Source organism: Rattus norvegicus, chromosome 1, assembly GCF_021556685.1.
Source record: "Rattus norvegicus strain SHRSP/BbbUtx chromosome 1, alternate assembly SHRSP_T2T, whole genome shotgun sequence".
Classification (NCBI taxonomy): Eukaryota; Metazoa; Chordata; class Mammalia; order Rodentia; family Muridae; genus Rattus; species Rattus norvegicus.
The window spans coordinates 266,289,657-266,309,973 of record NC_141534.1 but is presented as its reverse complement, the minus strand read 5'-3'; the positions used below and the strand labels follow the sequence as shown (position 1 = coordinate 266,309,973).

General features: G+C 50.1%; 1 protein-coding gene and 1 long non-coding RNA gene across 5 annotated transcripts in view; one reads left to right on the top strand and one right to left on the bottom strand.

Annotated features, from left to right (window-relative positions):
• Positions 1–299: 299 nt before the first annotated feature.
• The window catches only part of Rbm20 (RNA binding motif protein 20), a 202,680-nt gene continuing 182,662 nt past the window's right edge, over positions 300–20,317 (bottom strand). For 2 of the 3 annotated variants that reach the window (XM_087565441.1, XM_087565442.1), the window contains 5 exons: positions 18,557–18,661; positions 16,931–17,570; positions 15,148–15,279; positions 9,455–9,576; positions 301–3,362 (listed from right to left, as the gene is read on the bottom strand). In XM_087565441.1, coding sequence (XP_087421567.1) covers positions 3,252–3,362; positions 9,455–9,576; positions 15,148–15,279; positions 16,931–17,570; positions 18,557–18,661 — 1,110 coding nt within the window. In that variant the 3' untranslated portion in view covers positions 301–3,251. 3 annotated transcript variants of the gene reach the window in all.
• LOC120100058 (uncharacterized) lies at positions 8,530–11,878 on the top strand. Of its 2 annotated transcripts, none has more exons than XR_015653663.1 (4): positions 8,530–8,812; positions 8,901–9,318; positions 10,217–10,374; positions 11,414–11,878. It is a non-coding gene; the product is annotated as an uncharacterized LOC120100058 (long non-coding RNA). The 2 variants fall into 2 exon arrangements; XR_015653669.1 differs by having other exon boundaries at positions 8,719–8,812; positions 10,164–10,374.

Below are 20,317 nucleotides of genomic sequence, written 5' to 3'. Positions count from 1 at the left end.
CACTGCACACACATACACACACACTGCACACACATACACACATGCTGCACATACTCACACAACCACTGCACACACATGCACACACACTGCACATACACAAACATACACACTGCACACACACACATGCTGCACACATATACACAGTGCACACACATACACACACACTGCATGCACACACACACACTGCACACACACACTGCACACACGCATGTAAACTAGAAAGTCAGAAGACCAAATGCTGGCATAGAGATGCTGTGAGCCCTGACCAGATATTGAATGATCCGGGCATGACACAGCCACTCACAAGCTTTCAAATTCTCTTTATTAAAAACCATTTTTTTCCTTTTGTAAAAACAAACACTTTAGGTCAATTATATAGATCAGAAAAAGTGGTGACAATTTATATAAGACACTCAAAATACTCTAATACTTTACAAGTTCAAACTTAACTGATAGTTCTGTTTTTCAAAATCTCACAGAAACAAAGGAACTCTGGTCCAGTTCAAGCATAACCTTACAGATCACCGCCTCGGACTGTCCAAGAATGGGAAACCTGAACGCTAATGGCTGCTGCTCACCCAACAGGTTCACTACAGCCTCTGGGTGTGCCACCTGGAGGACCATCAGGTACCAACAGTGAGTACTCAAGGACACTGGCTTGCTGACACATTAACCCAGGGCACAAATGAATTTTTTATACAAGGTAGCAACTGTTTATGAGCAACCTTGGGGAGAGACGTTTTGTAATGATTGACGAGACACTGAATTAATGTTTTAAAAAAAGAGGGGCTGGGGATTTAGCTCAGTGGTAGAGCGCTTACCTAGGAAGCGCAAGGCCCTGGGTTCGGTCCCCAGCTCCAAAAAAAAAAATAAAATAAAATAAAATAAAATAAAATAAAAAAAGAAATAAATATCTTCCTGGTTGTCTTTAATACTGTGATGCATGGAACACACACAGGAATTTTTAAAAAATGCAAGAACCATGCCAATGGAATTATATAAAAATATATACGTATATATACACACACATGTATAGGACCATCCATGACTTTAAACATAGAGACTGCTGTTTCTTTAACCCTTCAGTTTTGCTGATATTTATATGATGGTCAATGTATAGCCAAGGGAGCCATCCCGCTGCTGAGAGCTGGGCCATGTGGCTTCCCTTAGAAAGGCCACTAGCAGGGGAGCCAGTGCTGTTGGGAGGTCTGCCTCACTCTGCTGGAAGAGAAATCATGTCCAGCCTCTGATGGGGGTGCTGATGGGTGTAGGGATGTGGGCAGCAGCTGTTCCCAGAGGTCAAAGGTTTTCTGAGAAATAGCAGAGACTTTGCTCATGACCATGACGCTAGGTTACCTCCTCTGGGATCCACCAGGGGATGGATATCACCTTCCCGAAGCCCCAACTTCCTATCACTCCTTTCCAGACTGGCCTCTCTCTGTCTAACTCCTCTTTCACAGATCCCAGAAGTTCTTTCACTCCTGCCCAGGAGCCACAGGCCTCCAAGTGGACACATGGTTATTTTAGGTTCTACGCCTGTCTCCTTTCTGTGCCTCAGTTTCCCCGATGATAAAATGTTAGCACTGAACTAAATCATTTCTCCACAGCCCTTCTGTTGGTGGAGAATGTAGAATGTCAGTATAAGGGGGGGGGGAGCAAATAGACGTGCTCCCTGTCTGCTCTGCCTTCCTTTGCTTGGGAACATAAACAGGAAACTCACACAAGCAAACCATCCACATGGACGGGGGGTTTGGGGGAGCCTTCAAGGAGGCATGCCTACCCGTGAAGACAGCGCCAGGCTTTCTGATTCGGGGATCCGCTCTATGGCTCTAGTGGTACTCATGCCTTCCGGTACCTTTGTCCCAAGACCTTCCCCTACAATCCTTCAGCCCGTATGGGAGGGGGCGCTGACCCTGCTGGGAATCAGGGACCTGCTCTTTCTAACGTTTTAACCTCCAAGTCGGCATAAGCAACCCCTCCGTCTCTTGGTTTCTCCTCTGACGGGAGAGCATTTTCAAATCGTTCTAATACCGAGTAACCCAAAGCAGAGGCACCAAGGATGAATGAAGGCCAGAGGGCAGAGGGCAGTGGTCAGCATGTGATGTTCGTTAGGCCTACATTGATTGCCTCCTTGAGGGAGTAAATCCTCTAGAGAGAAGACATGGCTGACCTCGAGCTTAGTCAATGTACCATATTCACTGTCCTGAATAGAACAGATCCTGAATAATCCTTAAACCAAGAAGCTTGGATTGAATCTGTTGGAGCTTCTTCAATACAGGGTTCTTCTTCACTCCATAAAATGAATGTGAATTTAAATACTAATGATGTACAATAATGCATTGTTGCTATAATACGGTGCAATTGCACATTAAGGCATAGCCCAGTGGTTTTCTAGAGTAGCTGAGGATGAATGACTTCCTCAAATAGGGCTATGGCTTGCCACTTGTGCTGGAAGCCCTGGGTTCCCCCCCCTCCCGGCACAATACCTGGGATCACAGCACTCAGTTGGTAGAAGCAGGAGGATGAGGAGTTCAAGATAACCTTGGCTTCAGAAGAAATTAAAGGCAATCCCTGGACTATGTGAGCCCTGTCCCTGGGACATGTTGGCTAGGCAGACAGCTCATCGGGACAGCACCTGTTTAGAATGTACGACCTTCTGGGTTCCATTTCCAGCACTAGCCAGAAACTGAAAAGAAAAAAGAAGCCTTTTCGAGGATCCGACTAGAGGAAACCTTAGTGAAACCACTTCCACCTCTGCCAACTGATTCCTTGGTTGCAGAACCTGACAGCTTACCTACCCTTGGGACGCACAGAAGCCAGGTTCCAAGGCCACCTCAGGTTCACTGAAATAACTCTAAGCCCAGACCTTCCATTAAACTTTTTTCTTGTGTGACCCAGCCTCACTTGACGGACCTACCACATCCAATCAAAACTTGAAACACAGCGACAATCCCTGAGAAGTTGGGTTTTATGAAAAGGAAATAAACTTTGGCACAGAAGGGATAGTGAGAGGGAGAGAGGGAAAACAGACTAAAGGAATCAGGAGGCCATGGGAAGCTGGTCACCCTTGGTGGCTGGGCCCGGAAGGGTGAGCCAGCTCCTGGAGAGGCTTCAAGGTGTTTTTCTCATCTCGGCAGCATGTCCTGCCTGGCTCTCCTTCTTCTCTGGTCTCAGTTCTGTCCCTGAGACCAGGCTGGCCTTAGCTCAGCAGGCTTCCCATCCACCTTCCAGAGACGGTGGCAGCCTCGGTATCATAGCTTCTTCCTTTCCAAGTGTGGACCAATCCCGCTGCGCTCGGGGCTTGGGCTGTCTACCCCCTCTGTCTCCTTCAGTCCCTCCTCTGCCAGCTGGGACAGGTACTTCTGCACGGAGAGGGACATTACAGAGAGAGAGAGAGAGAGAGAGAGAGAGAGAGAGAGAGAGAGAGAGAGATGTTAGTGGATGTGATGTGTATGTGTGTTTGTGTGTGCATGGGTGCACATGTGCGTGAGTCTGACTGTCTGACTCTCTGTGTCTGTTTGACTCTATCTCTGTGTGTATGTGTGTGTCTTTCTCACTCTGTGTGTCTGTCTGTCTCTCCCTCTCCCTCCCCCCCCCTCTGTCTCTCTCTCTTTGTTTCTCTGTGGGTATGTGTGTGTTTGTGTGTGTGTATATGTGTTTGTATGTATGTGTGTGTGTATGTGTGTATGTGTGGGTATACATATGTGTATGTGTGTGTATGTGTGTATGTGCGGGTGTGCATATGTGTGTGTGCATGTGCGTCTGTCTGTCTCTCCCTCTCCCTCCTTCCCTCTTTCCCTCTCCCTCTGTCTCTCCCTCTCCCTCCCTTCTCCCTCTCCCTCTCCCTCTCTCTCTGTCTCTGTCTCTCTCTCTCTCTGTCTCTCTCTCTCTCTCTCTCTCTCTCTCTCTGTGTGTGTATATGTGTGTATGAGTGGGTATACATATGTGTGTGTATGTGTGTGTATGTGTGTATGTGCGGGTGTGCATATGTGTGTGTGCATGTGCGTCTGTCTGTCTCTCCCTCTCCCTCCTTCCCTCTTTCCCTCTCCCTCTCTTCTCCCTCTCCCTCTCCCTCTGTCTCTGTCTCTCTCTCTCTCTCTCTCTCTCTCTCTCTCTCTCTCTGTGTGTATGTGTGGGTATACATATGTGTATGTGTGTGTATGTGTGTATGTGCGGGTGTGCATATTGTGTGTGCATGTGCGTCTGTCTGTCTCTCCCTCTCCCTCCTTCCCTCTCTCCCTCCCCCTCTGTCTCTCCCTCTCCCTCCCTCTCCCTCTCTGTCTCTGTCTCTCTCTCTCTCTGTCTCTCTCTCTCTCTCTCTCTCTCTCTCTGTGTGTGTGTGTATATGTGTGTATGAGTGGGTATACATATGTGTGTGTATGTGTGTGTATGTGTGTATGTGCGGGTGTGCATATGTGTGTGTGCATGTGCGTCTGTCTCTCCCCCTCTCTCTCTCCCTCTCCTCCTCCCCCTCTGTGTGTGTGTATGTGTGTGTGTGTATATGCATCTGTCTGTCTCTCCCTCTCCCTCCTTCCCTCTCCCCCCTCCCTCTGTGTGAGAGTGTGTATGTGTGTGTGTAGGACTGCTTTGATGTCACTTTTGGCCAATGGGGCCATGTCACTCCTCTCCAGCTATCTTAGGGCAATGGGACCACATTATATTAGTTCACAGACAACGTGAGTCTCCTGTGAGGAAAGTGGAAAGTGTAGATACTAACCACAGCAAACGACCCTCTGGCCCCTCCTCATTGCCAAGCGCTTAGTGGCTGCCTGACTACATGAACGCATTCTTCATGACAATGCTTCCTGTTTGTCACGGCAGAAGGAGGGAAGGTGGAGGGTGGCAGAAACCCAGGACTGGTCCTCTGTGAAATGTTGACATCGGAGATGCCCAGCAATCCTGTAGGACAAGCTATGGAGAGTGGGGGTGGGCAGCTAGAGACTAAGAACAGCATGGCCTCTCTCCAATGGAGGACCACCTCCACAGTGCTGGGAGCACTCAGGGCTGTGAACAGCCCTGGCTAACAAGTCAGCTGGGGCTGGTCTGTGCTTGTAATGCATGGGACAATGAGATGAGGAAAGGCCTGACCATGTTGGAGAGGTAAGAACAAGGCGACCAGCACTTCGTTTGGTAATTAGAAAGGGTCAGGTCCAGTTCGGTGGTCAAGTGTGCCGTCTCAGCTAACAGATGTCCTGGGTTCAAATCTTCTGTCTCTGCAGACAAGTGACTGAATCTCCCTAATGTCTGTAAAGTGAGGGTAACCGTGGCAACCTTGCAAGGAGTCAGGGAGTGGGGGCGCAGTGTTTCCTAAGAGTGGGGAACTGACAGGATGCCTCACAGAACATTCGGCATGATGCCTGGCACACTGTAAATACTCAGGAATGTCAGGCTGGGCTAAAGTAGATGTAGGACTTGGGGAGCCCCTCACCTCTCCCCACCCCCACAGACAACGGATCTGTGGAGTGAGAGCAACGTCATCCTCACCATTGGAAGTGGGAGCAGTTTGACTTGGAGAAGGGCCCCTAGCAGACGCCTGTGGGCAAGGCTGCAGCTGGGGAGCCCCAGTTTCTCCTGTGTCTGACTGGAGAATTCTGAGGGGGTGAGCACCCTGTCTGTGTGCATTCTTCTCTGGGGTCTGCAGCCATATTTGTCCCAGCTACACTTGTTGTGCCACTCCCCATGGGCTCACAGAGCCATGACCAGCGACGGCATAGTGAGATTTCTAGAAGCTGCACTGAAACAGCTTTGACCGGCTCTTGCCTCCTGAGGCATCCCAGGGAGACCCCACGTCAGGTCTCCTGATGAATGGTAACTTTCGAAGTTGCCTGTCTTGAGTCAGACAGCACATGCCCCGTGGGCCAGACTTCATCACTTTCCACACTTGTGGTTTGGAGTGAAGTGGGAGAGGCTGTAGAGACAGAAGCGTTCATTCAGCCAAGGCCCCTGAGAGAAACGCTACCTGAGATCGCTGGGGCCGAGGCTCCTGGCTCCCTGACATGAGGTATACCAGTGAAACTCGAGCTGAGGTCAGACAGAGTCCGGAGCTGAGGCAATGTCTACACCCAATGTATCTAGGGAGCTCATGGCGGTCTGGTCTGCTGTGGGATTGGGAAGCTGCCTGGAGTTTGACCCTAGAGGCCCTGAACTCAGTGCAGGCCACTGCCCTGGAAGTCTCTGAATTCTTCCTACAGCTCTTAGTGGGAGTGAACTTGAACTCTGGGTTCTCCCTGGGGGCTATACAATTCCTCTGAAACCAAAGAGTGAGGAATTAAGGCATTCCCAGGAAGTCTGTGAGACATGAAGATTCTTGGCCTTGGTGTGTGGCTCAGGTGTACAGAATAACATGTGCTCTGGGTTCAAAGCCCTGGGCTGGGCCTTTAGCGCCATACACCTTTAAGAATGAAGATTCCTGGGTCTACACTAAAAGGAGTGTGCAAGCAGGGGAGGGGAGGCTCAAAGAAGATGCATTTCTAGAAGATGCCAGCAAAGTCGATGGGAAATGAGGACCAGAGAACCCCATGACCCTTCCAGTGAGCAAAAGGTCTAAAAAGGATGATTTCTTTGGGTTGGGTGGCTGACTGCACAAGCAGCCCTGCAGAGCCCAGCCCGAGGTCCCTGCCCTGGACAAACCAGGCCTCCACTCCCTTTCCTCCCTGAAAGGAGCCAGAACATGTGACCGGTGTGGTCACAGAACAGCTGCTCCCTACAGGGAGATCCTGTCCAGGTTCAGTCAGAGACAGACTCTACCGGTGAGAAAGCCAGGCCGAGAGGCCATAGGCCTTGGTTCTGAATATTAACTATTGGAGTAACAGGAAGAGATCAGGGATCAAAGCATCTGCCCAAGGCCTAGGAACTTGCTTCAGCTTCCTCAAGGACAAAGCAGACCCAGGATTCTTAACAGGGTGCCTCCCCACCTCCCAATGTGTGTAAGTGTGAGTGTAGATGTTCACATTGTAACCGTTTAAATAATGTTCCTAAATGACATGTTACCACTCCACCCCAGTGCGTGACTGATTACACATATGCTAAGATTCACACTCCTGCTTAAGAACCCTCTAGATTGGGTCCAGTGAAACGGCTCCGAGGGGAAGGGTGAGGACCTGGGTTTGATCCTGGGAATTCAAATGGTAGAAGGGAGAATGGATTTCTTTAAAGTTGTCCTCCGATCTCCACATGTATGTTCCTACTTTGAATACAAAACAAAATAACACACACACACACACACACACATACACACACACACACGATTTAAAAAGAAACCCTGATCAGAGCAGTCACTCTAAAAGACTAACTATAAGAGGAATGCCTGCCCCGAAACAGTGGCAGCAACACTCCATGCACTTCTTGGATTGAGCCATGTGGGGCAAACACTGGTTACTTATTTAGTGTGTGTCCCCGTGTGTGTGTGTCTCCATGTGAGTGTGTGTGAGTGTGTATAAGTGTGAGTGTATGAGTGTGTAACTGAGTATGTGAGTGTATATGAGAGTATGTGTGTGTGAGTATGTCCGTGAGTGTATGTGTATGTGTATGTGTGAGACTGAGTATGTGTGTGTGAGTGTGAGTGAGTGTGTGGGATTGTGTGTGTGACAGTGTGTGTGAGAGAGTTTGTGTGAGTGTGAGAATATGTATGAGAGTGTGTGTCCATGTGTATGTATGTGAGACTGAGTGTGTAAGTGTGTGTAACTGTGAGAGTATGTGTGAGTATGTGTGTGTGTGTGTGAGAAAGAGTGTGTCCATGTGTGAATGTGTGTGTGGGATTGTGTGTGTGACAGTGTGTGTGAGAGAGTTTGTGTGAGTGTGAGAATATGTATGAGAGTGTGTGTCCGTGTGTATGTATGTGAGACTGAGTGTGTAAGTGTGTGTAACTGTGAGAGTATGTGTATGTGTGTGTATGTGTGTGAGAAAGAGTGTGTCCATGTGTGAACGTGTGTGTCTGTGTGAGTGAGTGTGAGTATGTGAGTGAGTGTGTGAGTGTGTGACTCTGTGTGTGTGTGTGTGTGTGACTGATATTAGGTGTCTGCTTCTTTCACTCTGCCTTACATTTTAAGACAGGGTCTCTCACTGAACCTGGAACTCACCAAGACTGCCTGCAGTGAGCTCCAGAGATTCTCCTGTCTCTGCCTCCCCAGCCTCCCCAGGGCTGGGACTATCAGCGCGTGCCACATCACAGCCAGCTTCTGTGTGAGTGTCAAAGATCCAAATGCAGGTCCTCATTCTTACATGGCAAGCACTTTACTGCCTGACCCAGCTCCCCACCTCTCAACTCTGGTTCTGACAGTAAAAAAGCAGTTGCCTTGAAGCACCCACTCCCCACTACCCACTGAGAGAGAGAGAGAGAGAGAGAGAGAGAGAGAGAGAGAGAGAGAGAGAGAGAGAGAGAGAGCCCATAAATGAAATACATGCAAAGCCCAGCCTGTACCAGAACTTAATCCTGAAAACATTAGGCGCAGACGTTGCCTTAGCTCTGCCCCACCTCTGTTCGAGTTTCCCTGGTGTACCCATGAGGGAGCCAGGAGCCTCTGCCATCTCAGATAGGGTTTCTGTCAGAGGCCTTGACAGAACGGCGGACATCAATCAGCACTGCTCACTGACTTTAGATACTTATGAAAACCCACCAACATCTCTGAGTTAAAAATGCTTCCTTCGACTGACAGCGTCTCACTGTCTAACTCGCCGTATCACTTTTCCTAATTGGTGTTGAAACAGTGTATCAGGCTGGGGGTGTGGCTCAGAGGCAGAGAGTGTGACTGGTATATTTAAAGGTCCAACCTCCCGTGTGACAAAGAGTAAACATGAAGAACAAATGGTATTTGTAAGTAAAGGCGTCTTAGCTTGGATGACATGTGGCTTAGTGTATTTGTAAGTGATATCTTATCAGTTGGCTGTTTCATTTTGCACAGGTATCCTACACTGGACCGGAAGCCCTACGAGAGATTTGTCTACGTCTGTTGCTGTTGTATCCGCAGAGCCTAGAACAGTTCCGAGTGTGTGCACTGCCTGAGACAACCATTTGTTATGCTATCTAGACATTTCAATGGAAGTGAAACTGTGATCTTTATTCCAGTGTGTAAATATATAGTTATCTGCGCAGAGGAAGAGACCGGGGAATACCTGCAGCTGAAGGCCCGGGGCCTGGCTGAGAGCTATACCAATGTGTCAGGAGAGTACCAGCAGATCGTGGAACTTGATTCTGCTCTACCTCACTGGGCGTGGCAGATGTCTCAAAAGCCACCAGCCGGTCTGAGTACTGTTGTGGGGTTGATGCTCTGGGTGCCCTTAGGAGGAAGCCTGGCAGTCGGGTGTTGTCTGCATACTCAGGTTGGTATTTACAGGAGCACCTCAGGAAAGAGTGCGGAGGTGGGGGTGGAGGGGTGGTGGGGAGGGGGGTGGGGGAGCGGGGACAAGTCGGCTGGGGGATCTCATCAGGGGCGCAGCGAGCATGGCGGCTGGTTACCTGTAAGTTCCTGTAGTGTACAGTGCTGCGGCAGTGGCTCACTTTGGCCGCCTCCTCGCTTGTGTAGAACAGGCCACACAGCTTGCAGTAAAAGCCAGTCCTGGGAACCACGAACTCCACTCCTGGGGAAGGGTGGAGGGAAGGACAGCGTTAGGAAGGTAGTAGGAGGCCCCGTGGACCCCGCCCCCTTCCACTGCCCCGCCCGCCCGCCCGCCCTCCTCTTTCTCTGTTGACTCTGGTGGTGAGCAACTCCTCCAATCCTCACCACATTTACAACAAGGCTGGAGAGAGACAGCGCCTACTCCATTCACAGGTGGCTGTGAGTGTCAGGGAGCGCCACAAGCAGCAGGGAGGGTACTCAGCAATTATGCGCTGAGGCCCTGCCTTTCACGTGTGGGTCCATCAGTCTACCTGGGAGGAGGCAGCGGAGGGGAGGTTTCTTTCCCAAGGATTTCACTTCTGCCAGATTCCCCTCTCTGCATTTGTGGTCAGTTATAGAAAAATTCTCTATATTTTGCGTTGGTTTTTAGAATTGTTTTTATTAAAATAAGAGTAAGAGGAAAGTTCACCCATTCGCTCTAACGTAAACACGTCTTTCCACGTGATTTGTTGATATGCAGGACTTTGGGGGGCAGCTTTTGTTGTTGTGTTTGAGACTGGGTCTTACTTTGTGGCCTTATCATCTATCTGTCCTGAACTTGCTCTGTAGACCAGGCTGGCCTTGAACTCACAGAGATGCACCTGCCTCTGCCTCCCTCCCAGGAACTGGGCTACATGTGTCACCAGAAGAGCTAAGCCTAGGGCACTCAGGTTCTACACCCTTGATGGAAGTCTTCAAGAACGCAGCAGCTGGGGGCAGAGGGTGCTGCTCCCATTTCCTCTGCTGGGACAATCTGGGAAACCAGATTGACTGCGATGAGGTACCCATTCCTCAGGGCCCTGAGATAGTCTCCTAACCACAGCCCAGCCCCAGTTCTTTCTCCACTCGTGCTCACCACACGGGAGATCCTAATTTTGTAAACAGAACTTTCCTTTACATCTCAGTGATAACTGATGATGGTGGTAGTGGTGGTGGTGGTGGTGGTGGTGGTGGTGGTGGTGATGACAATGATAACGATGATGGTAAATGTAAATGTGAATGGGCAGCTCTGAGGGAGGACAGGGAACGGCTTGCAGCCTGCTAGTGCAGAACTCCACACTGCAGCCTGGGACCCGGGCTGCCTCTAAGCCATGCAGCTGTCAGCCTGCTGTCTGCAAACTCCTTGGCATTCAGTAGCAATCCCCAGGAGTGAGAAAGTGTCGCTTGGTTCAGCTGCCCCGAGAGGCTGGATATCCTTCTCCTTCACCCTCTGTGTGCAGAGGGTGGACACGTGGCCCGGCCTGAGGGGGAGGGGAGCTTATGGGATGGGGAGGAAGTTCGAGGCTGTTGCTGGGAAATGGGCATCGAGCGAGACCCACGATCTCCTTCTTCTGTTGTTGTTGCAAAATAGTTGTGTGCTCACTGTTCCGCCCCAGGAGCCTCAGATGTATTGGGAAAGAACTTCAGTCAGAGCCCAGCCTCCCATCCTGTCCCAGACCCTATGGGCGGCGGGGTGCAGCTGGGCTGTACCGGGAACAGAGCGCCGAGGATTCTAGTATCAACCAGGTTCTCCTCACCCTGTTCTGTGGTTCCCAGAAAGAGTATAACCACCTCAGGGGAGTCCATGGAGGCTGAGGCAGGAGCCAAATTGAGCAGCCATGGCTCCTTTCGACTAGAGAGTTACAGCTACCAAATATAGGGTTGGCATGAGCTCTCACTTGAGTAAAGTCTCCCACCACACCACCAAAGTAAAGCCAAGAAGCAGCAGTAATAGCGGGGTGAAATGGCGCTTGGGGCCAGACAGGCCTTCCACCCTTATTTAAGCTGTGCCCTCAGAGGTGTTTGTTGAACTGCTCTGAAATGCGTTTTCTCGTCTGCAGATTAGGGAGGACACTGCCATGTGGTGTTCTGAGGAAGCACCTGTCACTTCATCTGGTGCTCAGAAAGCATGAATTTAGGAACACAGGAACCAAGCACCCGGACATTGGTCTTCATCCACCCTCCAGCCTTGCTTTCCCAAGGCTGCTCGGAGAAACGTTTCTATGGTTTGGCAGTGACTTTCTTCCCAGGCCCTGCCCAGTGGGTTAGGTCAATATCAGTAATCAAAAGACAGCATAACATTAGAGAGAGCTGAGTGGAGGCAGGAGGATTCTCAGGCCACGGTACAGCCCAGGGGTTGGGAGGGCACCACAGGGCCTGCTACCACACTCTCGGCAAGCCTGAAATGTGAGGACCAGAGAGTGGCAGCACCCATGGATCACTCCTGTAGCTGTGGTGAGACCAGGAGCCACCAAGTCCTCCGTTCCTTCGGGTCTTATTAAGTACTGTCATTAAAGCTGCATTTGCCTCCTAATAATAGCTCCTGGCATGGGTAATTATGACTCCGTCATCCTAGTAAAGCCTGTGTTGGAGAGAGGGGGAAAGCTCACTTTTTGCCAGCGATGCTATTTGGTTATAGTAAGAGCAGGCCTTGGCAGGCTCACGCTGGCTGGCGCTGGCCTGAATCACACAGGCAATGCCCTTCTCCAGCCACGAACACCCCAGGCCGTGACAAGACCGACCTCTCAATTCTCCCACGGGATGCCCTGTCCTTGGCATCCTGTCTTTCACCTCTGTGCTCTCCACAGGGACCTGGATGTTGTCTCTCGTGTTTCTGGAAGTCTCTTTGTAGTAGTGACCAGTTCTGGGGTGTAAAGGGTTTGCAGCCCCAGTGAGAAGAAGCATGGTGGACCTTGAAAAAGGGTAATTCCCAACAACCTGTCAGCCATCCCTAAGCTTCTGCTACTGGAAAGCTTCGAGACGTTAATTCATTTCCTCCTCGAAATTAGTCTACACAGAGGATTCTTTTACTGGGTTCCTATAGTCAAAGAGCTTAAAGCAAAATGGCCAAATAAGTTGCTACTCATCCATCATCCAGCCATCAAGTGGCAGAGATGGGATTTGAACCCAAGAACACACAGTCTGTGCTCTTCAGCACCGAAATGGCCTTTACTGTGCCGGAGCCAAGGGCAGATGGCAGCATGGATAGAGAACAGACACCCCAAGTTCCAGAACTTGGTGGACGATCTTGAGAAAGGCTCAAAAGCCTGTTCACCTGTCTAACAGAAACGGTAGCATCCGTTCCTGGGGGTGGGGGTAGGAGGTTGGAGCACAATAAGCTATCAGCTTTCTAGACTAAATGAAGATGATGTATAATGGTCCAAGCTAGCAACATCTTCAGTGTCCATCACCAGGCAGACAAACAGAATGTGGTATATCTAAATCCATAAAGCGGCATAGACATACGTATACGTCCAAACTGAGCAAACCACGCTCTCTAAATATGGGACCTTTGTTGTACGCCAATTACACCGTAATCTGGCTCTTTACAAAAACAAAATCAGATACTATTTTCTTCCTAACGGCTTGATAGAGATTAGAGACTGCTATCTGGATTTGGTGAAGAGATAAAGGATGGGAATTCTCCCTGGAGTTGGCACTGTAAGCTGTTACCCTCCTTTTGGAGTGTAATTTAGTAGCAATTATAACATTCTCGATGCAAATATGGCCCCACAATGCACCCATGATTGGCTAGCATCCCATCTCCCGGGACTCTGGCAGGTGCTTGAAGAGAACCAAACCACGGGATGTGGACTGCAGCAGAACAGAGACTAAGGTACGCCCCTAGAATTTGAATCCTGTATCAGCCCTTCCAGACCAGGAGGTTTGTTACCGCATCCTAGATTTCTTACCTGTAAAGGGGAAATTTAAAACATCGCCCATTTCTTCAGTGTTTGGGGAGTGCTCAATAATGCATACAAAGCAAACACAGGGCAGTGACAACAAGATACCAGCTTAGCTGTCACTGCATGTTCATAATAGAGAAACAGACAAACAGGAAACTACCCAAGTGCTCACCAGTAAAGAATCAGCAACTGTGAGTCAGATGGAGTAGTTCAAAAGAGTGTGCACTAAGTGTACCGACACGGAGTGATCCCTACGATCTACCACTGGAAGAAACAAGCAACGTGTACAGGAGAAAATCGTCTGGGAACATGGCAGCAGCCACCTCTGAGGCTGGGGAGGGACAGTTAAGACCATCAATGTTGACTTTTTTATTTGGTCTCTTATTTTTAATTTGCTATAATAAGTTTTGTAGAGTGAAACATAACAATGAGAAGACATGTTTAATAGGGAAACACTCTCAATTTCTGCTGTGTCATTCGATTCCCAGTTCCTGCTTGAGACTTTCTAGACTCTTGGATCCCTCAGGGTACAGGGAGCAGCATCACGTGATCCAGTGAGTGCTAATGGCTGAGCTGAAGCCTCTGAAAGGCAGGTTCTGCAACCTCTGAGTGCAGAGTAAGAGTGTCTGAGAGCACCAGGATTCACTCTAAGGTCTGTCTGTCATCTTTAAGAGTTTGCATTGAGAGGACCAGAGCTGGACCCCTATGCCCGAGTGCTTACAGCATAAGCATACTGACTGGAGTTCTAATCCCTGACACTCTAGTAAAAGGCCAGGCATAGCTAGCTGCACGTTCCCAAAACCTCAGCATTGAAGGACAGAGAGGGGCGGATCCCAGGAGCTGACTTGCCAGTGAAGTTGTATATGCCTGTCTCAAGGGAATAAGGTGGGGAAGACAAAGGAGGGTCCATCTGATAGCCCTCCAGACTCCGTATCACATGCATGAGTACACATGCCTACCCGCACTCATATGTGTGTGTGTGTGTGTGTGTGTGTGTGTGTGCATGCATGGGTGCACATGCACACACACACATGCTCGTGCACATAAATTTTGTTTGAGAGATACTACTCAGCAACTTTTTAAAGCAAGATTTGTCATGTTTCAAATCTAATTCTATGCAATGGCATACCGAGAGTAAAGAGATAGAAGAAAGGTAATGGAACCATGGCTGGCAAGGTCTTCCCTGGGTGACGAAGGGGTTCATCGGTTCCCCAAGCTTCCCCACGTGTCCCCTCTGAGTAGCGGCTCCTCCTTCATCTCTTTAGCCCTGAGTCTTTCAGTCAGGGCAGAGCTCGGGTCGTGGTCTAGGAAGTTCTTACTAGTGCACCACCCCGATACCTACTGCTGCTTCAGCCCCTGCTGTTGATGGGGAGGCTGGGGCTCAGGAAGGCAAGACTTGTCTGAAGGTACAAGAGCATCGCTGAGCAGAAGGACAAGGGCTTGGGTCTCTTCCCCGTACCCTCTATTCAGCAGCTCTCGCTGCTCTGTCAAGGATAAGAGTCATGTGGCGTTGTTCTGGGACAAGGACACGTGGGAAGATGGCAGAGAGGGGGTTCATTTTAGTCGACAATCTGGAGGTGCCTGGGCTTCTGCTTTCCTGCCTGAGCAAGGCCTGGGCTTAAAGTCTCTGCATGGTCAAGACTCAAGCACTCCCTGACAGGGAAACAAGTCTTGCCTGGCAGAATCTTAACTACTGTGCCGTTCATGGCTCTGTCACCTGGTGCCTGGAGCCACAAGCATCCTGACCATCCTGCAGATCTGGGCTTGTGCGTCACGCCTTAAAAGCAAAAGCAACACAACGGAGGAGGCCCTCTTGAGCTCCTCCATACTGCGTTAGAACTGTCATTTCCTGGAGCTGAAATTCAGGAAGGACTGTGGATTTCACATACCTAGAGGAATGCTAAGTTCACTGAACACCTCTGGTTCCCAGGAAGGCAAAGAAAGGGGCTCTTTCAGCTCCGCTTCGGTGAATTCTGGTGATCTCGAGTTCAGAGATCTCGTCTCCGTGTACCTGGAGTTTTCTGCAAAACATGAGCCCGTGGGATAGGGGGTGGGGACAACACACACACACACACACACACACACACACACACACACACTCACACACTCTTACACTCACACTCTCACACACACTCACACACACACTACTGCAGGCCTCAAAGAGTCCCTGTAATTCTATTCTGTGTACTGTGTGATTGGGAATTGTCCCTTGGACTGCTTAATCACATGATGTTGGGGGTAGGACTGCTAATTAGAACCAAAGTACTATAATTAAGAACATTTTCCATTGCCAAAAAAATGCCACACGCAATAAAAGTTGGCACATCTTTGCGCTTGGCACATGGGGACGGATTGTTAATGCCTTCGCTTGGATGATCCGCCCTCCACACCCCCCAAATCAGTATTGGCCCATCTCTACAGGCAGAAAAATCCTTGAAGGGCAGAAATTAAGCCAACAACTGCCAAGACCAGCCAAAAAGGCCATGCAGCTCTCACCCCATGCTCATGAAGCAGCACTATTAAATGTAAGCCCCAAATACTGGGAAAGTTAATAAACCCCCGAGACCAGCACTGGCTGAGACCCATATCACAAAATAAAATGGGCTTCATCAGAGCCAGGGAAAATGCCAGTGTGCTTTATTTATGCCTGCTCGGGATGGGATGGGCCTCTTTGTTGCTCTAGCAACAAGCAGGCAGATCAAGGCAGTTTCTATGGAGACTCAGATCAGGTGAAAGCCTACTCAGGTCAGCTTGACATGGAAGAGAGTCCAAGCTCCGGGCCACCCATCAGCGTGGGCTAGCACAGGGCTCTGGGTTGGAATGTTTATTTCCCAGCCTTTCCTCTACAGTTTCTGCTCCACAAATCTTACTTTAGCTTCAGTGATACTGGGAGCTTTCTATAAAATGAATCTCTCGTTATTTCCACTGTTAAGAGTCTTAAGGAATACTCACCGGTCTCTACTCCCCACCCTCTACCCCGCCATACACATGTACACCCTGGGTGGATCTGTTTCCATCTGGCAGAGAGGCCACGGCTTAGCCCATTTTAGACTACTTAGTTCATGATGTCATAGCGCTTTACAGAGACATAACATCAAGTCCGGTGGAGGTGGACTTGTTTCTGGGATAAGTCCTGCTCCACTCTCAGATCCTGGAGGAAAGCGGATCTGAGATAGTTAGAAGGGAAGCAAGCCAAGTCCATTACAAAGCCTTCGTTCCGTCCCTGTGTGTCATTCTGTCGCCCCCACACCCCTGTCCCCTGTCCCCCTCCCCATGTCACAGAAATAATTGCCAAGGGTCTCCACCATTCAGGAAAGGGCAGCAGACCATCAAAAAGAACCCAAACGTTTTTGTACTAAAAACCCAGCCTCATCTTAGTTGCCCATGCCTAGGAGGGACCCCACAATGCGGAGAAATCAAGTCCATCTGAGGCTGCTTCTTAGAACACAGGGGGCACCTGCTGTGACTTCTTTTATACTATTTCCTCTACTAGTCTAGCCAGGCCCTCGGAGGCTTGCTTCTGTTTGTACTTGACTTTCTGTCTTGGCTTTACAGTAACTCCCATACGTCTGTTCCAGCCTGTACGGACTCACACGTCCTGAGGGAAGTGGTGGTCCAGTCCACCCAACCACCCATGAGGGAAAGGAAGGTAGTCACCCTCAGCCAACACACCTTGGCAAGCCTGGCTTTGGAGGTCGCTTTCAGTAGTGGGGCTGGCTTTTTCTTCCAGGGGGCTGACTTCATGAGGCCCATCTTCTGGGGACCCCCTGGCCTTGCAGTCATCGAGAAAAGGGCTGGACTGCCGGGCCCTCTCATCTGCTGGCTGAGGGGAGGACATTCGCTGGGCTGCAGGGGCCAGACGCACATCTGAGCCCTCCGCTCCTCTCGCCTCCTTCTCGTAGCAATTTGAGACCTCCGGTGAGAGGCCTGTCTCGCTTTCAGCTGGCTTCCGCTCAGCATCCAGATTTAGGCCAGCCATCTCCATGTCCGTGTCATTGGGACAGCTTGTGGAAGTAGACGGCACTTGTCCGGGCAGCTTCGGGCTGAGTTCTGCGTCTCCGTTCCCTAGGGTCTCTCCCTGCTTGGTGAAGTCTTTGGCCAAGTCCAAACCTAAGGTGGCTGTTACACAGGGACATATTTCGGGGAGGATTTTGTCTTTCTGGTCGATGGGTACAATTTCTTCCAGCTCCGGTATGTCTGGCTCCATGATGAAGTCTTCCTCCCCTACTTCGTCCACTGTGACCAGCTCCTCCATGTTGGTGGGGTACCAGTTGTCCCCCTCAGGCTCACTTCCACTGTCACAGTCTTGTCCCTGGATGAGGATGGAGAGCAGGCAGGTGTCAGAGGGTGGAGCCCTCGTGTCAGAAGGACCTTGTGTGCTTCTCCTTGGGCTCTTAGGGGATGTGAGCCCCTCAAGCCTCACTTTACGTAGTCACCCTCAGGATGGTGCCCAAGTGCCACAGGCTTCAAAAATAAGCCCTTGCTCTTTGATTTGCCATGTTTTAAACGGCACAAAGAATCCTTAACCCTGCTATGTGATAGGTATTCGTGAATATTTTTGAATGAATGGATACATTACAAATGCTAAATGCTTATCAGAGCCTTTTCTATGTGTGGATGTCGCTAAGGTGACTGGAGAGAATCCACTCACAAACTTCCTCCAAACTCCCTCTCTCAGCAAAGGTGCAACTTCCACCCACACTTGCCCTCCGGTATTTTTCCCTTGGTGTTCCCAGCAGCCCTCGGGCTTGGCACACAGATTCGGAAGATTAGTGTCCCCTGACCGGAAAGGCATGAAGCTGGCCATCATCCAAGGACATTTCTTTTGCCTGTGGAAGCCCCGCCCAGGAGGACAGTAATTGGATTTTGATTTTTAACTAAGTAAAAATGATCTCTCTAAAACACAGATTATGTCCCGTCAGTCTCGGGGTCCGGGCCTGCTGAGGTCAGGGCTCCGAGTTGAGTACTTGTGTCGTGGACTCACTATGGGACCTGCCTATTTTGGGAACCTGGCTCTGAAGCCTGAGTCTTTTTTGGGCATGTGTTTTCTTTTAGCAGCTCAGCCAAGTTGTAGGAGAGGGGGGCGGAGCCCAGACATACAGCTGAAGCTCTCCCCGGTGAAGACATCTAAACACTTCCACTGAGCCATTTCTCCAGAGACTGCTGGGGCCACTGGTGCAAGTACTTGTGGGGACTTGCACACATTCCATGTGGCCGCTGTCAGGCAAAACCGACTCCCGTGACTGAGTCCCCGATGCTAATATATGACAGCACCACCAAGATGGGGGACAAACTTACCTTCTTTGTCCTTGTGTTTTCTGGATCGGAGGACTCCGTCCCTTCCTGCTGTGTGCCCACCGATGCGGGGCTCTCTTCCATGCCTTCCTGTTCCTCAGTCCCAGCCTAACAAGGGGAAAACAGAGCAAACAAGACTAAGGGTGAGCAGAGGCAGGAGAAGAGGGGGCAGAGAGAGAGAGAGAGGACAGAGAGAGAGACAGAGACACAGAGAGAGAGAGAGAGAGAGAGAGAGAGAGAGAGAGAGAGAGATTGACATGTTTCTTCCCTGCTCCCTCACAGTGCTGGGAGGCCACTGCTGGGGAAAATGAGGCTCAGAAAGAAACATGCTCACTGACATTGACAGAAAACATTTTAAAGTAGGTCCAGTAGCTTTCAGGGGACAGAGGCCCCTGGTGACCAGAGTGTCTGCATCGAGGATGAGAATAGCAAGGCAAAAGTAACTTGAACGGGGAAGGCTGGGGTGTGGGGTGTGGTCACTGTGGGGGCATCTCCCCCAAAGACATCGTTTCCCTTAACACACGCATGTGTACACACACACACACACATGTGCATAGGCACACACATGTGCACACAGACACACATGTGCATGCACACACATACACACGATGGGCATGAGTACAGGTGCCCATAGAGGCCAAAGACTTCACATCTCATGGAACCACAGTTATAGGTACTTGAGTGCTGGGAATCGAACGAGGGCTCTTTCTCTGCAAGAACAGCATGTACGGACCCCTTCCAGCCCTGCCAGGTTACATTTTAGATAATTATGTAGGTGAGTGACCACATAAAATCTGCAACTCTGCCTCATGGCCCTTCTTTGACTAAAATATTACTGATATGATCTTTTGGAGAAGGCTTTGGAGCCTCAGTGGTTAAGAGCACTGACTGAACTCCCAGTTTAATTCCACATGGTGCCTCACAACCAACTGTATCTCCAAGGCCTGGGAGTGTGACGCCCTCCTCTGTCCTCCACGGACACAAGGCATGGAAGTGGTGCCCAGACATGTGTGCAGGCACAGCACCCACACATATAAACAAACAAGCAAATATTTCAAAAAGTAAGGGCATGCTAATTCTCACTTTAGAAGCTTCTAGAGCTCGGTCTTCCCATAAACCCTTGGCCATAGTCAAGGCTACTCCCTGGGCTTCTTTGGCATAGGTAAGTTGTATTTTTATCAACACTTGTGGGGCCCAGGTTGGTTCAAGGTAAAAGCTCTGGTCTTAATTACACGCAGCTAGACACACCCCCTTGAGCTGATAAGGAGCCAATTGGAGCAGGAACTGGGGGCTGACTGGTATAACTGGTTATTACTGGACGGGGACAGTTGAAGCAGCAGAATCCTCTTGGAGCTTTCTGACTAGTCCACTGAGTGCAAGCCCAAGAGCAGGACAGCTCCAGCCGCCCTGGCAGCTGCCAACAGCCCGCCCCAACCCAAGGTTGGCCATTTGCGTCTTTGCCTTAAATTGTCCCTGTTCCTCCTGCGTGGAAATGAACTGCCCTTCACTGTAGCTCCCACAGACATGCTCCTGATCAGTAGAGTAAAGCATTCTCTTCCAGCTCAAGGCGGCGGGAGAGCAAAGAGCAGTCTGAGTGGTGTAGCCAGACACCCTCACTAGAAAACCTCCAAAAAGGAGCAAGGAACAATACACTTATAGGGGAGCAGACAACCTCAGGGGAACAGAGAAATGCACTCCACACACGGCTGCCTGCCTCCCCTCTCACCTCACAGACCACAGCAATGGGTCACAACAGTGGTGAGC